Raw genomic sequence first — 17,036 nt, forward strand, 5'->3', positions numbered from 1 at the left:
CACGGAAGGGGGTGTTCATACTGAACAGAGTTCGCCTGAATTGCTGGATAATAAGAGCTCCAAAGCATTAATGAGCTAGCCATGGAAGTAAGAGTGGAAAGGTGTGGATGTTCAGGGATTTATAACTTCACATGATTTAAGGCAATGAGGGTATGATCTGCGGTGACCTCCTGTATAGCACAGGCCATATGATCTCCACTAATTAATTGTACTGTCTTGAGTACAATAACTCTGACTGAACAAGGGCACAAAATTTAGGCAAGGTTTTAATTTTTCATTAATTTTTTTTCAGTTAGGGAAAATGTGCTCTGTTTTTAAGTGAATAATAAGAAATTATTCCCCATTTTTAAAATATGCACCAGTCTAAATTTATCTGGTTTTTACCCATTGCATCTTGTTATTCACTTGCTTTTTAGACTGAAGATAAAGCCTACAGAGGTTTTTGTGGAGAGAGCATGTTTGAAATCTCAGAGCCTTCCTATTACTAAATTTTCAAAAGAGATGAGAATCAAACTTCCCATTGCTTGGTGTCTACAGTCTATAAAATAGAGGGAGCCTCTACCTCTCTAAAAAGTCCCTTGTGAAATTCCAGGGCTCTGTATTCATAGAGAACATCTCTGGAGAAAGCAATGAATTTCCTAATCTGTCTCAAAACTGTACAGCACAGGCTGAGCAGTTTCAGATTCCTTTATGGATGCTGTACAAGATGCAGGTGGTTTGCTGGGATCATGCAGACAGAAATCCAGTGTGGATTTTTGCCTGTGGGATAGCGGTGACCACAAGGATCGGAGACATGAAGCTTCCACTCCTTCTAGGCCTCCCATGGCTCTCCGTATTCCCACACTGACTTGTTTTGCAAGTTGCATCCTCTTCTATTTCACTACGTCCCTTCTTTCTTGACAGAAGACTTAATGGGAAGTCTTATGTTTTACATTCAGGATGTCTCCTGGCCCTTACATGGGGTTCCCCTTTGGAAGAGATAATTTCTAACAGTGTGAAGTCTCAGTACCGATGCAGCTGAAAAAGGAACATACGGGCAGTCTTAGTGACACTCAGTGCTGTGTTAGCTACAGCCCTGCTTAAACACAGTTGTTGTTGGCAAAACTCTTGCATTTTCCAAGACTCGCCTGGACAAGGATAATTTTTCTGAACACTGCGCTAAAAGCCAGCTATTCAGAGCAATACCTTGCATTGGCTGTGCCAGGTAATTTGCCACTGCTGATAACAGTCATGGAGTCTGTGATATCATTTATGATACAGGAGTTTTTATCGCCTTACTCTGGTGGTAGGTTAACGCAGCAGTGAAAAAAACCCAAACATTTTTCTTATATCCCTGCCAGGAGTGCATTGATGGTAAACCGAGGGCCTGGTTTTTCCACATTGAATATTTATACATGAGAATGGCTCCTACAACAGAGGTTTGGGTCTTACCTGAAACTCCCATCTTTCTGCTGTAACTGTAAAAGTATAGTTGAGCGCTGTGAGTCCCAGTCTTTGTACGCTACGGTGCTGCAGAAGGCAATATCGGAGTAATAGCTTTTTCTCAAAACAGAGGAGGCACACCTGGGTTTGGGGCTGATTACCAGAGATCCTCAGGAAGAGAGAGCTGGAGGAGCCCAGACTAGAGAGTCAATTAGAAGTAACCCATACCTGTGGGGGCCATTTGGACATGCCAAGGTACCACTTCTGCCGCTGCTTGTTAGTGAAGGGGGAAGCCCCAGTGGTGGATGCTCCATTGGATAGCATCCCCCCAACTATGAATATTCTTTCTTTTTCTCAGCCACTCCATGAATAACAAATGGTTGAATCCAGCTAATAAATCAGGGATATACAATTACACTTACCTCTAAATAGAGAAATGCAGCTCCTGTTTTAAATTCAATTATTATAATTGCAGCATTCTGAAAAAAAAAATGCATTCATTTCCTAATAAGAGATTACAGATTCCAAATTATAGCATCACGTATGTCAAAACAGGAGATTTGAGGCAGGCAGGCCAAAGTGTGCCATTTTCTTTACAATTTATATTTACTTGCTGTAGATTTAGAATATTCCTTCTCTTCCCTGAGGTCTAGCACAAACAATTTATAAATTGTACAAAAATGATAAAGGCAGCAATAAATAATAATAGTAATATATAGCAACTGTGCAAGTGATGAATTATAAAACAGAGAGTGGAAAAGGGATGGAAACCACAGCATAGAAGCCAGTTTACAGGGCTGAGTATACAGTCTGAGTTATTTTTCTGGCATTATGACAATGAGGAACATTTATGGGAGTTTGCAAACAGCTTACAACACAAATCATTTGGTTTCAGGTTATATTTATAGGACTTAGTTAAGAGTTTTTTAGTATCCATTAAAATCCAATGTTCAGAGGTTTATAGCTCAGCTGTTAAGGTCTTATCCCTAAGGATCAATTGTTTTGGGTTGTTTGGGGAATTATTATTATTATTTATACAATTCAGTTTAAAGTGCTCAGCCTAATGTAAAGATACAGAGCTCAAAAGCTAAAGAGTTCCTGTTGTTTGGGAAAGAAGAGAAGAGATGGCTTTTTATTCTTTATTTTTTGTTTCAGATAGTATTTCCACAGCTATTTTATCTTACAAATCAATTGAATCTCTTTTCATGTGTTTCAGTAGCCGTTTTGTGCTAAGAGTTGCTGCAGCCTGTAAAAGAGAACAACCCCTGTGCAATGTTACCGATATTGTATTGCTGCTTCTTTGTGTGCGTTTCTGTAATTTAAAATAAAAATAATTTTCAGTTGAAATGATATAATTAGCTATAGGTCATGCTATTTAGCTGGTGGAAGATGAGATCTATATTGAAAATAGGCATGATGTGTCTAAGGCCTGATCCAAGTCTTAATGCTTTTTTCTTCTTCTTCTTTATTTATTCTATTTGCTAAAACCGAAATTCTCTAAGAAATATGCCCTATCATCCTGCACACTTTGTAAACACATATAGTGAAAGGTAACCAAATCCTAAGGAGCATACCATTTAATAGCCCACATAGATGAAAAGCAGAGGGTTGACAGAAGAAGAGACTAAGTGACTTGCCTGAGGTGATAATGATAGCCAGTGACAGAGGTGGATCTTCTGAGTCCAAAGCTATCTTTCCTCCACCATGTTGCTTTTCAACCTACAATGAAGTATGTTTGGTGAGAGGTGGGACAGATCCAAAGAGTATTAGTGGATCACTACCAGTTAGGTAGATATGGAGAGTTAAGAACCTGACACACAGGGAAAAGGTCAAATAAGATATCTGATAGTTGCATTTCATAAACAAGCATAGGAGCATTTGAGCCAAATGGACTGTGTATCTTGAGAAATAATATTTTAAATTCTTAAAATGCACCTATCTGTGGAATTAATACAGTGGCTGCTCCTATTTAAATCCTTTTCCATTGTATCAGGCTTCCTTTGTGGCAGTATTTCCTAGCTGTTTCTTGTTTAATTCTAAATATTCATGACGTTAATTCTGTTTAAGTCCTATGCTGTTATCTGAGACAAAATGACAACATTTTTATGACAAACTACTGTATCCATTGCATACGGTGGAGTCCCCAAGGAACCTGTTTGCTGTGGCTGACTGTCAATCTCTGATTGAAAACCTGATTGACACCAATAAAAGCTTGGTAGTTCTCATTTCCCCATTTAAAATGATCCAAACAGCTCAATAGCCATCCAAGATCTATAGAGTGGTTTTAGCCTGTGCATAATTCACCCTCTCAATTATTGTGCTTTTTTAACTTCTGATTTTGGAACATCAGAACTTTTCCATCAGGTCAATAGAACATTCAGTTACTCTCTTTTTGCCCTTTCCTCTTGTGTTGCAATCACACAGGACCCAAGGTTCCTTTTGGGCCCTGGAGAAGCATCTTTTCATCCTCTTTGATTCCTGCCACTACCCTTTTTGTGGATTATTCTTTTTACTTTTTACTTGACTGTATGAACCGTAAGCTCTGGATCTTCCAAGACCTGTAATACTCAGTTACATGCAGAAGGAAACAAGTTGTTGCCTCCAACCTATTGATTCTGTTTTTAAAGTTAACTCAACCCTCACTTAGTTTTTTGTCTTGTAATTTCTATTTCTGGCAGTGATGAAGAAAGGAAGAAACTCTCAGACCCCAAACTGTGAATGCAAAGCTGACAGTAAAAAAACATTTAAGAGGAGTTCTCTGTGCGATACTGAGGTCAAAATTTGGCCATCTGGCAGTTAGGAATAGACATGTGTGAAGGCATGCCAGGCACCTGCTGAAGGCAGATCTGCAATAACAGAGTCTTCAAAGGTTTGCTTGCTGCTTCTCAGCCATTGCATGGTTTTCATTTGTAGCTTCTCTTATCGAGCACAATTTCTAAATGAGGATGGTTGCTTCACTTTAAGGACGTACAAATGACTTGCCCTCACCTGTCAAGCATGATCCTTGTATTTTACCAGGCCCATTATGAACACAATCTTTCTGTCGAAAATTTGCATACCTCCTTTCTTGAAAAGTAATGACAGCAATTTCTTTCCCTCCGCTCACTTTCTGAGTGTCTCATTTAACAGCACCTGTGAAACCGACAGGCACAGAGATGAGAAGTGAAAGAGAGCAGTTGATTAAATCATCATCAAGTCGGGCCTCAGAAAGTCAATTCTGCTTCCCGTCTGCAATGATATCCTTTTATCTTAAAGTAATGAGCTATGGCACTTTTGCATCGGGTAATGCGATAAGTTCTATTAGCATGTTCCATTTGCTTCACAAGCAAGGGCAAGTCATTTCAGCAAGCTCATATCACTGCAATCAAAGCAATTGGCTTCACAGGCAGAGAAGAAAGAGGAAAGGCTCAGGGTGATTTTTATGGATCACAACACAGTGGAAAAAATAGATTCTTGTATTATTTTAACCCGTAACATGCTTTGCTTCTTGTCCATCAGGATATTTTGATTTCATTAGCCTGTAAGTACCTAGAAGACTCAAATTCCAAACTGACCTCTTGTGCTAAGACCAGGAGTTCTGAAAAATAGGAATCTTTTCTTATACAGATACACTGGCTAATGCAGTATTAGGCACTGACTTCATTAAACACTGATTAGTTTAAGTCTTTGCTATTGACTTAGTCCACCAGTATAAATGAACATTTTTATTATTATTTACTATTATTTATTTTTTGAACCCTGACAAAGTACTCATCAGGTGAGAGGATGCTAAAAATGACATTACACACTGCAAATTGTCATCATCAGTTGAGAGGATGCTAAAAATACCATTACATACTGCAAATTGTCTACAGTCAGAAAGGCAGGTAAGGAGGCAGCAAATGTACATTCAGAGTCCCAGAGGCAAAGGCATTTTTAGTCATTTTTTCATATAGAGTATTGAGGAACTGAGGCAGGGAGTTCATCCTTTTATTGCAAAAGAGAATTGACTTCCTAAAATTAAGATTCGGCTGTATATGTGGCCAACAGCTGCTTGGTGCCCAGTTAGTCTAGTGGAATTTGGATGCCTGACGTGGAGGCAGGCACTTTCTGAAGATGCTGAGCTGAGTAACTCGTGGCATCGTTAGCTTTCTAATGGTACGTCTGGAAAGCCCATTTAATCTTCTGCTGACATTGGTGGGAGCATTGTCCTGTTCTTTGGGGATGGCTGCATTGGGCCTTAAGCACTTGTGGGATCATTGAGCAATGACACCATAAGGAAGCCGTCGGGAGTGATAACTGGGGGAAGGAAGTTGCACTTTCCCAAGAACTGCAATAACTTACCAGTCTCAGCTCACTTTCCAGGGAGCAAAGGAAAATGTGTTTCTTACAGGGCTGGTTTCTCTTCATCCTTCTCTGGGGCTGTGCCTGGAGGTCCCTGAGGATGTCGGTGGCCTGTTTCCCTTGGGTGAAACTGAGCCCAGGACAGAGGGCTGCACCTCTGTCCCTGGCAGGCCTCAGGCAGGCTTTGCACTCCTGCGGGCCCTGCTGCCTCCCCAGCCATGCACAGGAAGCCTCCCGGTCTCTCCCGTTCACATGTAGCTACTAGCCTTCCCCTTCAATTGATATCCCCAGCAATACAGGGGTCGACACAACAGAATCAAACCTCAAAATAGGATTCATGTTTAGCTGTCTTCCTGGAGTGAAATCCCCCTTTGCTTTACAAATAAGCTCCCTGTGGTCTACCAGGAGTGTGTATACCGCTCACCAGTTGCCAAGGATATATACATGTCCTATATAAGGTGGATCATCTTTATCATGGATAGTAATGTAATCTGGGGTTTTCATTTTAATACTCAAAATATAATTCTTTCTATCAAACTTTTGCTTTGTTGATGGTAGAGCTAGAAGGAGCCACTAATTGTGTCATTTTGCTATATAAAACAACCATCAAAGTCCTAGGAGTGAGGAATTAAAAAGAGTTATAGCTGAAAGTGGTTCTAAGTTCTGAATATTTTTCCTGTAAGGGGCCAAGATAACTTTAAATGTCCAAGACTGATACATTTCATCTGAAGTAGTTTGGATAAAATGGAATTCAGATTAAAGGTCAACATTGCAATCTTTTGTCCAGACTAAGGTAATTTGTGTAAAATGGGTCTTTTCTGTGAATAATCCGTAATTTTAGCTTTTGAGAAAGCAGACCATAAACTTCTCAGACCATCTCTGTTTCAGTCATTCCTTCCAGTGAATCACTGTGGATAATGGTGAAGAATTGCTAAGCAGACTGTGATGTTAACCAATTTGCAAGATGCTATATATAAGATTCCTTGGCAAGGAGCTCCATGCTGAATGTTACTTGTAGGCAAAGTCAGAGATAGGAAAGAAAAGAGGGAAATTCTTGCTCTTAGTTTCTTTGTGACTCTGCCTGTCTCCATTTCATCAATTAGAAAATTGCCCATTTATTCTCTGTCTGTGTCTCCTTTCATCTAGGAGGTGTTTTTTTCTCCTTTTTTCTTGGAAGCAAAGGTCTAATTGTATAGCTAAAATATCATCTTTGCCCTTTCCAGGGCTGTCAGTTTGTCATTGGTGGATAGATGGACAAGAATATTGTAAATGTCAGTGTGAACATGGCTGAGGTCTGGGTTTTCCCTCATTTTCTTCAGATTTCTTTTCAGCAGACGGATGAGTAGAATCACTTTGTTCAGCGCTGGCGTTTCAGCAGCACTGACTCCTTTGGTGGCAATGATAAATGGATCCAAGATATGAAATAGCTGTTCCAGCAAAGTCCATTGAGCAGAATAGAGAACAATGCCCTCCTCAATGTCATTGTACATGATATATTCAATGATTGCCACTTTTTGCACAAGAATGTGTTCAATCAGCAAGGTACATAGAAATCCATAGTGTTGCTTCAGCCTGAATGAGCTTGGTGAGGTGGCACAGACCTTTACTCAGCTTGATTTGGACCAGACTCTCTCAAGCTATTAAAATGGGTTCAAATTACAGCTGTAATCGCATAGGGTGTCTGATTTTTGAAATGTGGCATTGGGATCAGTCTCATTCTGCGGGTGCTGTGGGAGATGTGCTGTGCATTTTAACTTGCTCTCTCTCCAGCTGGGGCAGGGGATTTGGGAGGTACAACTAATCTTCAGCCCAATCCTCAGTTTTCCTTTTCTTCTACAAAACACAACAGCAATTAAACCTCAAATGGGAATTGAAAAGTTCTTTTTCCACTTCCCACTGCAGTTGTATGTGAGCATACTCCATATCGCACGCAATGCATCTTATGCTTTCACAACCCAGACTGATAGCGGTAATTTAGAAGGTTTAAGCTCAGGCAGAAAGAAGAGCTTTCTTTTTTATTGGTACAAAGACCTTATGAGTTTGTATGTTCTCTCCTCACCTGGGGTTGATTTTAGAAATAACTATTTGAATTTTGACTGCAGCACACATATGAAAATGCAAGTTTGTGGGTTGTTGATTCTGATTAGCACTTCTTGAGCATGAAGTTGCAGAAATACTGCAAAAGGAAGCTTGAACACTTTGCACGTGTGTGTCAAGTGATGTGGTGGCTGGTAACCTGCACGCTTTAGTTATTAAAGGTGTTTGAACAGTTTAAGTGATAACTATGGCCACTTTGAGCAAGTCATTGTCAGTCTGGTCTCATTATTGCCCCTGATTGTATGGAAATTAAGAGCAACCTTAATGTTTCCATATGTCTTCTAAGAATTTTATCTGTGGAGCTAGTTTTGAGTGAGCTCTTTATGTCCCTTGCTTTGGATTTGGTTTGTAGTGCTGTAGGTCCTTTGGGAAAACTGTTAAGAGTCCCTTCTGCCCCATAGAAGACTTTCAAAAGCATAAAATAGCCTTTTCAAAGATTCCTTCCTCTGAGGGGCCCATCAGGCTGTGGTTTGAAAAGATCTCACAGCATTTTGTGCCATGCTCATTTGAAAACTTGGCCATATGTGGGAGCTGTGGGTGCTCAGCAGTTTTGCTAATCTGGCTTTCATTTCAGTGCCTAAATGAGAGCTAAGGGCTGGTTGGTTGGGTGGGGTTTTGATAATGTAGGCCAGCTTTTGGAAATTTGGCTTGGGATCTTCTCAAGCCTGGCCCCAGGTGACTTTAATCTGTCACGACTTGTGTTCAGTGTGGAGATAGTAAGTGCCTTGAGCCTGAGAATCAGAGAAAGAAGCCTCTGGTTGTTCAGGTGTAAAATGTGTCTGCAGCTTCCTTGTCCTGATTTGTCACATTATCACTCGCAGCTTCCAGTGAAGCTGGTGGCAGTTATCCAAAAATCAGGTCATGCTATGTCTGAATGATATTCTGGATTCCCAGTTACTTGCAGAATATTCCAATGCAGCATGTGCACAGAGCCGTAGTTCCCTGAAACAAGACATGAGAGAACACTGAAGAATTATCTGTTTGTAATAGGCACAAAATACTGAAACTCAGCCCAAAGCAGAAGGCCAGTACAAAGCATTTGCATCACTTGATTCCAAAACAGTCTGGTGGTCTGAGAACCACAAAGCACTTAAATCATTTTACTTTTTTTCTGTGGCCCTGGGAGGTAGAGAAATGCTGGAGGAATTGAGGAACTGAGCAAGCAGTGCAGACTCAAGTCTTCAAATTGACCAGTTATTCTGAATAATCAACTTCACGGTTGTCAGCTTTGGTTTCCAAAGCCTGTTCTCCAGAAGTGGTTAGCAGTAAGCCTGCAGAAGATGGAAGCACCTTGTGCTTTAGCACCTCTGGGAAGAAAATGCATCCAGAAATGTAAATGAGCACATCAGAGCAAGGGCCACTAGGGAATGTGTGTGCAAGTATAATGCCTGGAGTGACTGAACAGCAAACTAGTCTCAGGAATGGGAAGAACATACAGTTGTTCCAATTTAGTTTCTAGCCTGAGTAGCAAACCTCTTCTTTCTTCTGCAAGTTTTTTTGGAGTTACCCCTGCACATAAATTGTCTGATTCTTTCCATGAACCAGAGGAAATGCACGTATTTAATCCTCAGGGAAAATTCAGCTTAACATGGATGTGCAAAACATGCACATGCAATGTGTATGCCCACACACAAACACACATGTATACATACTGCATGTAAATATAACGCCAATGCAGTGCATAAAGCCCTTTCCTTCTGTTCCTCCTTTTTTCTTTCATACAGCTTGTCCATAAAATTCTGCTATTGGAACAGGACAGCGCTACTGGACGGTGGGTCTCCTTCCCTCGCGCCCCACCAACAAAACCTCTTTATGAGTGAAATAGATGCCTTGTGTGTGCAGGACTCCTGGCATTTTACAAAGTGTATCTGGAGCCAGGCTAGGCAAACATTAGGAGCTGTTTGTTGAGTGCATTTATTGCCTTTGCATAATTTATGAGCTGGAGGGGTTTGACCATCATTCGTCTCTGCCAGAGGCTGGCACTAAGGGCTCTGGAGGATGGAGCTGTAAATTGGATGGTGTGCTCCTGCTGAGCTCACAGCAAAGTCCTCGGGTCAGTATGGGAATTTAATACTAGGAATGGAACTGTTTTCTCAGAGTGCCATGTGGGCCTCCATGCAGCAGAGGCTTTTTTGGCAGCCACAGTGACTGGCCAAATCACGAAGCTGTCAGTCACTGGGCATGTTGTGAAGGGAGCCTGAGCATTTTTAATCGGCTTGGCATCCGTGCTGCTTCCATAATGGACACCAGTAGGTCTCAGTCCTTCGCCATATGCTTAACTCTGGAGACAAGGTGCTTCTGGGTATAGCAGTAATTATTTGATGTGGAATTAAGCGGACCTTGAAATTAGAACTGGACTGTCGGAAAGCAGGAGGCTTAACACTTTGATGGAAATAACTTCCCACCGACGTCGCTCTGTGCACTTTCTCTGCAGATTCACTCGGATGCGGGTAACTGTTCTGCTGGCAAATTCAGATGTCACTGCTGGCAAGTACTCTTCTCCCCAAGTACCTCCACACTGCAGAAAACACAAAACCCTGAGCTCTTTCCAAGCATATGAGTCGGGAAAAACTTAATCCACAGCGGAGGAGAGATTCCTTAAACCAGACAAAAAATGGTGGGGGAAGAAGAGGCTGCAAAGCGCTGTGACCACAGCTGGGTCACAGAACACGTGCACATGTGCTGCACCAGCGGACAGCATGTTAAAACCCTCTGAATCCTGCTGCTAAAAGGGAATCATTCTTGCCTGCTTACATATCCACTTTTTACCCCCTTTCTTTCTCCTTTTGGATTCAGATATTACAATCAGGAATTGTATTGGAGTTTGTCTGGAGGGTGGGCAGGGGACAGAAACAAATGGAGCAATTGGTTCTGAGCTCCCTGTTTTGAAACAAAGGGACCCCAGAACTGCTGGGCCCTCCTGGCTGTAACCAAGCAGTGGAAGAAAGTGATATAGCCCAAAAGCTGAATTTTTCCAACAACTGTAAAATAGAGATAGTAAATGGGAAATCTTTGTGACATGCTGTGATTTTCATGGATGAAAATCCATGTGTGTGTTTGCTTTTGCGTAAATGTAGGGCCTTGCTTTGCAAACATACTTACCTATGCTTACCCTCATACCTAAATCTCATATGTGTAGTCATGCTGAAGTCAAAATGCATATTTACAGGGTAAGGGTGTGAGTACTTCATATATATATATATATCTCTCTCCACCATACTGTTCTAGAAATGTGCAGTTTTCCTTTTGTCAGTTAAGTATGCTCTCTTCATTAACTTGATCGTTGTGTGAGGGTTTCAAAATTCAAGCTAAAACTATCGCATATCTTCATGTTCCCTCTCATATGTTTGTTACCAGCGTATTTAGATGCAACTAGTGCTATATAAATCATTTCAGTTTCCACTTCCATTTCTATTTGGAATTATCTGAAAGCAGATTGTAATTTTACCTAATCTTTGCTTCATTTAAAATTATTTGAAAAATACCTAGAAATACTTCTTATCTTTAATTTGTTAGTATGTAGCTCATTGGTGTGGGGAAGGCACCTTTTCACCCCCTGTACTGATGAAGATGAGGAAAAAGCCAGTGAAACAGAAAAGTTATAAATTAAAGAACACACAGAAGATGACTTGATTTGTGCAAATCAAATACATACATTTGTGGGTGTAGTTGGCTATGTCTGTTCACATCCCACTGTATAGTTAACCTTTGGAATTCACAAAGTATAACTAATTTCAAAGCAATTTGCTTGTCTTATGAAAATTCTCGAAGACGCATTAAACAGGATACAAATGCATAAAGGGCTTAACTGACTGCTGTAACAACATAACACAATCAGCTAGTCCTTGATTTAGGAAAGCCTGGTTCTCCTGTTTGGTGATCTTATGCTTTCTTTGAAACATCTGCCATTCATCTGCAGGGGTGTGAGTTCATCCTTGAATGATACAATTCAGTCCTCCGGAATCTAAAATCGTAGTTTAAAAAAAACCAAAAACAACAAAACAACAACAACAAAAAAACAAACAGAAGGAGGTGTTTTCCTCATTCTTCTGCTGTAGAGGTAGCCAAGTGTGACCACTCCATAGTTACCCAGAATTAGGTGGGATTAATCAGATCTGAGTCTGAAAGAAGCAGCTAGGTGCAAGTGAGTCGCATGGGCCTTACAGTCCTATTTCCAGCACAGCTTTTGTACTAGCAAATCTAAACGTGTTTGGGGTTTCTGATGCTTATCTGTACTGAGGTTTGATTCATCTAGTCCTGCTGTATTTCTACAACAGTAAAAGTTATTTAAAAATTGATCAATGGCAGTTGATAAATATCAAGACCTGCTAGTGTTACTGTTCAGCATTTTATAGTATTGTAAGTATTTACTATGATACCTGGCCTAGTCTTGAATTACAGAGAACCTCAATGAATCAATTAATATGGCATGTTCTTGCTTCCACTGTGATCTCTGAATTCTTTAGTTTAGCAGCGGTAAGCAAAGACATAGGGTGAACCCTCCAAGTAGCTAGAAAAAGCCTTGCAAATGCTTCTCTTCTGGGATAAGGAAACCTAAGCCATTTTCATACCCTTCTATCTGAGGAGCCTTTGAAGCTGATGTATTGGCAGGCAGTATGAAAAATACTGTCCATCAAAAGAAAACAAAACAGCCCTCTAATACTGTTTTTATTTATCCCTGATCCAATTTTGGAGTCTAAATGTGCTCATGCGCCATCAGCTCCTGTGCATGTGAATTAAACTAACAGAGGGCACTGCAAATGGCTTTTGTTGTTTTCAGAGCAATTTTTTCATAATTCAAACATACAAATGTATCATCTTCAACAACAATGTGGGGGAAAACTCCCTCCTATACAGTAATTGAGCTTTTTCCTAAAGGTACCAGATTTGATGCCATAGGGTTTACAAGTGTTTCAGCCATCTTGTTGATAGAAATATTTCATTTTTTTGCTGTAGCAAGTTTCTCTTACCTGTTCTTTTTTTCTTTTTGTGTTTCAGTGTGACAGCGACAGTGATCAAGAAGAAAAGGTAAGAAAGGAAATCAGTATGGGAGCAAAAATAATTTGTTGGATTCACTTACTCCTCTTATTCTGTTACTTATTCAGAGTTTCGTTTTGGATCGATCTAAAGCCTCTCTATACAGAGAAAAGACTTTGTTTCCTTTAATTTAATTTTGGAATAGACCTCCAAGGGAAGAGAATTCTAATGAATATTTTGGAGGCTACACAATTCATCTTCAAGCATATTGATGCCATGGTTTGTGGGGGTGGATTATGAACACCAGTCTCACTACCAACCTTTTCTATGGCTACATTTTTGCTTGGGAAGTTCTAACAGCAACCAAATATTTTTGTAACCCTCACATTTGCACCTTTTAACAGTTATTTAACCACTGTTATCGCCTGTTTTGCTTCTCTGCGGGCAAGGGTCTTCAAACTCAAATTGAAGTGTTACAGTTGATATATACATCTGGTTTTTTAGAAACAACATTTGGAAACTGTACATTAAGTCAAGTGACACAACTTGCTGATAATTATCTCAATAACTTTGGGTTTCTAAGTGGAAAAAGGGAAGAATGTCATTCTGAAAAAGAGTCAGGCACTGATCTCTAATGCTGTTTATTGTTTAGAAGACTAATAATAATAGAACTAGTATTCACACTAATGCACATTTTTAGGTCTTATGTTGTGAATGGACTAACATCTACCTTCCTTCATTGGCAAAAATGAAATAATCATTGCAGAAAAACTGGTCTAATGTCTTTATTTCCAGGTTGGATTTTGTGATTTTCATTTGTATGTTGAGCCTTAAGGGATGTTTTGATAATGTAATCACTTTCGCCTCCTCTTTCACTGGATAAATTGGGGGATGGATGTTGGGGGAGGGTAAAGTAATGTCAGAAAATATCATTCATATAATAACGTTGAATTGTTTAGAGTTTCATGAGTGGTTCTGTTAACTAGCTCCAAGTCAAGCCAAGAAGAAGAGAGATGACCATGCTGGTGTGCAGCTTACACAACAGAAAAGAACAAATACGTTGCAAAATCTACAAGGAAACAATGAATACAGAAATCACCTTTCATGAATTTAATCAGTTTTCTACAGGATTTGTGTAGCAGGAAGCAAAAGGAAATTTTCAAACCATTCTGTGTATAACCGCCAAAGCTTTGCCCTTCAGCCTTTTCAGTAATTTCTCAAGTAGAGATTTTTTTCCTCATGTTTCTTAATAATTTGCTAACTATGTTAAAGAACCACTGTTTACTTTGTACTGCAGTGATTTCCCTTTCATAAGGGAACTAATCACTGGAGTTAATCAGTGTGACAACAGAAAGGGGAGGTTTTGTTGGGTTTTTGCACAGAATATTAACCTGCACTTTTAGATATGAATTTTTAATGCATTACCATTACATTCCATCCTGTGAAGTGATTATTCATTTTCAGGATGTTCCTTATGCAGTGCAAGATGATAAACTGAATTTCAGCTCCTGTGTTTATGGCACCCAGAACTAGAAGTGTAATTTCCTGCTACTGCTGCATTTACGGAGCTAAACCTCTGCCAGTTTTACAGTATTTTTCTCTTAGAGCACGCCTGTATAAAAAGGCAGAGAGGCAGCTTTTGGGGATGGTGGTGATGTGCTGATTTAGGATAGTTTCTGCAAAACAATATAAGAGAGGCTCAAGATCGTACCTCACACAGAATATCCCAGTACTTGTGCAGGAAGAATTTAAAATCCAGATGTGTATTTCATCTCTGTGATCTCTATTTTGTCTTCCCCCCTAATGAAATGAGATTAAGTGCAGATCCAAATATCCGTAATAATTTAGAGCTTTTCAAATCCCAGAACCAGACCCAGCTTTGAGTTTTATAGCTCAGGCCCAATTCTAAAAGACAACAGCTAACCCTGGCATATTTATTCAGCCTGTGCTGGCAGCCTAGGCAAAGATCTAAAGGCCTTGTTCTGCTGTTAATTTGAATTCAGCATATGTAGCCTGTTATAAAATGCGAGACATCATCATTTGAGCAGGTCAAGCATATTCAGATGAAGACAAATGGTGCTTATTTGATTTTCTTAAAATCAGGAAATGAAAAAAGTGCTCTCTGGAGAAATCATGTTCTGCCTGACTTAGATGATAGACCAAGGCATGTACCCCAGATAAGAACAGGCGCTCGTCTTGCGGTTTTTATCTCTGAAGGACGGTCGGGACTGTCAGCTCGCTGACATGTGCATTATCCATGTCATTTTAAACAAAGTGACCTGTAGAAAAGTGCACTCTGCCGTGACATGATAATGGGCTGTTGGATGACAGGTAAAGTACACACTATAAAGGAGGCTGTGCGTTATTCCTTTGTTTAACTGACAAGTAGAAACTTCTTTTCTTCAGACAGGCAGGATCTTTTAGATCTCTTTCAGTAGGACCCAGAAGATTTTTGAATTCTTGCTTTAAATAAAATAACATTTTTAGGACCAAAAATTCCTATAAGCAAAATGCATTGGGAGAAGTGAGGGTGCCACACCTCTGTGCAAGAGGTTGATTGTTTCATAAATAGTGCTCAGCATCCTCAGTTTTCATTAATAACCATAGGAGCTGAGGATACTCAGCAGGATTAGAAGTTTTAAGATCCTTGACCCAAATGTCTTATATCATGATGAGGGTATTAGCCTCCAACTGTGGAGCTGTTCTAGTAGCAAATTGTCAAATTGCTCTTGGTCAGTGTAAGTCAATGTATTCTGAGGATTGTGGAGTTATTCTCCCCTCACCAGAAACATCTTTGCCTGAAATGTTTCTGGGAAGAGGAGATCTACTTCTCTTTAGGACTATCTTGCAGATTTTGATATCCTGAAGTACACAGAATACATGGCATATTGCTGCACATTTATGTATATATGTCCTTGCTGTTTGGAAAATGGAAAGGAAACAATTTTGCTTCATTTAGGATTTTTGAGGGCAAAGCCACACTGATTGTTCAGTGTGCCTGGGAAAGAAGAGATCCACAAGAGGTAGAAGTAATGCAAGACAGGTACATATTTCTACTACAATAAATAAGACCTGGAATCCAGAAAGATAGACCAGTGCCTTTGAATAAAAAATGGCAGATCAGTATAATGAAGGGTGTGTGACAGATCGAGGTGGCTGAAAGATGAGTTGGTTCAGGCATGACTAGGTGGGCCACAGTGAAGTAGAAGAATGCAGGAAGGAGCAGGACCTGGGAAGCTGTGGAGCAGATGAGTAGTGAGAGGTGAATAAGAAAACTAATGTCTCCTAGGCTGTTAGTATTATTTTTTCCCCGCTTGAATATGTATCTATCTAGCTGCGTAAATCATTGTTGATATCTGATCTCTATTAGGTGATGGCTGTGCCTCCAATCGATCTTCCCTAGCCTTTAATTGGGAGCCGACAGAGTCACTTTCTGTCTATGTCTGCCCTCAAATGAGACATTTCTCCAGAGGTTTCTCTGGAAGAAGAAACAAGAATATTTAATTGAAAAATGATGCAGCCCCTGCTTAACAGTACTGTAGCTAAGGCTGTGTCAGCATCTCAATTTTAAATGACATGTTTTGGGTGGATGATTTATCTATTTATATAGATTCATGCTCCTTCATTCCAATTTGGCACACAGTACTGGATGGAGCATTCAAAGTAGGCATTTCGTTCTTCTGTTGCTAAAAAACCTGAAGAGGTAGCAAGTATGTCTGTGGAGGGAGAGTGTATTTGGAGGACTTGCATCAGAATGTGAAGTGCTAATTCTTAGAGAGATGTCATTTTCCATCCTGGGATCCTTTCAGCAAATGCCGCTGGGATTTCTTACTGAATCAGAAAAAAGTATGGATCCCAGGGGAACTCTGATTTTCTCCATTAAAAAGTCTGTCAGTCTAACTCTTTGAGCAGGTCTCCAGAGCTGATAATCTAAAATTAGGGCAAGCTATTGCACAGCTGACAAATTTAAGTGCAACTGTATTATCTTCTGATCTCTAGATACAGTCTTTAAAATTATACCCGTGGTAATTAATACAATATTAAAAACGTACATGCAAACACATGGTTTGTCTTCTGGAAAAAAAAGGAAGTCCTGTTTTGAAAAGACATACAAACAGCTCTGGTAAGGAAGTGTAGTGCTAAAGATGAGGTAAGGAGTAAGGTCCTTTTTTATTCGCCATCTCTACCATGTCTTCTCACCACTCTGTTTCATTAGA

General features: G+C 40.0%; 1 protein-coding gene across 6 annotated transcripts in view; it reads left to right on the plus strand.

Moving 5' to 3' along the window:
• AUTS2 (activator of transcription and developmental regulator AUTS2) overlaps positions 1–17,036 on the plus strand; it is an 800,615-nt gene that overhangs the window by 541,831 nt on the left and 241,748 nt on the right. For all 6 annotated transcript variants that reach the window (XM_052803418.1, XM_052803416.1, XM_052803420.1 and 3 more), the window contains one exon: positions 12,841–12,870. In XM_052803418.1, coding sequence (XP_052659378.1) covers positions 12,841–12,870 — 30 coding nt within the window. The remainder of the gene's footprint in view (positions 1–12,840; positions 12,871–17,036) is intronic.

Source organism: Harpia harpyja, chromosome 12, assembly GCF_026419915.1.
Source record: "Harpia harpyja isolate bHarHar1 chromosome 12, bHarHar1 primary haplotype, whole genome shotgun sequence".
NCBI lineage: Eukaryota > Metazoa > Chordata > Aves > Accipitriformes > Accipitridae > Harpia > Harpia harpyja.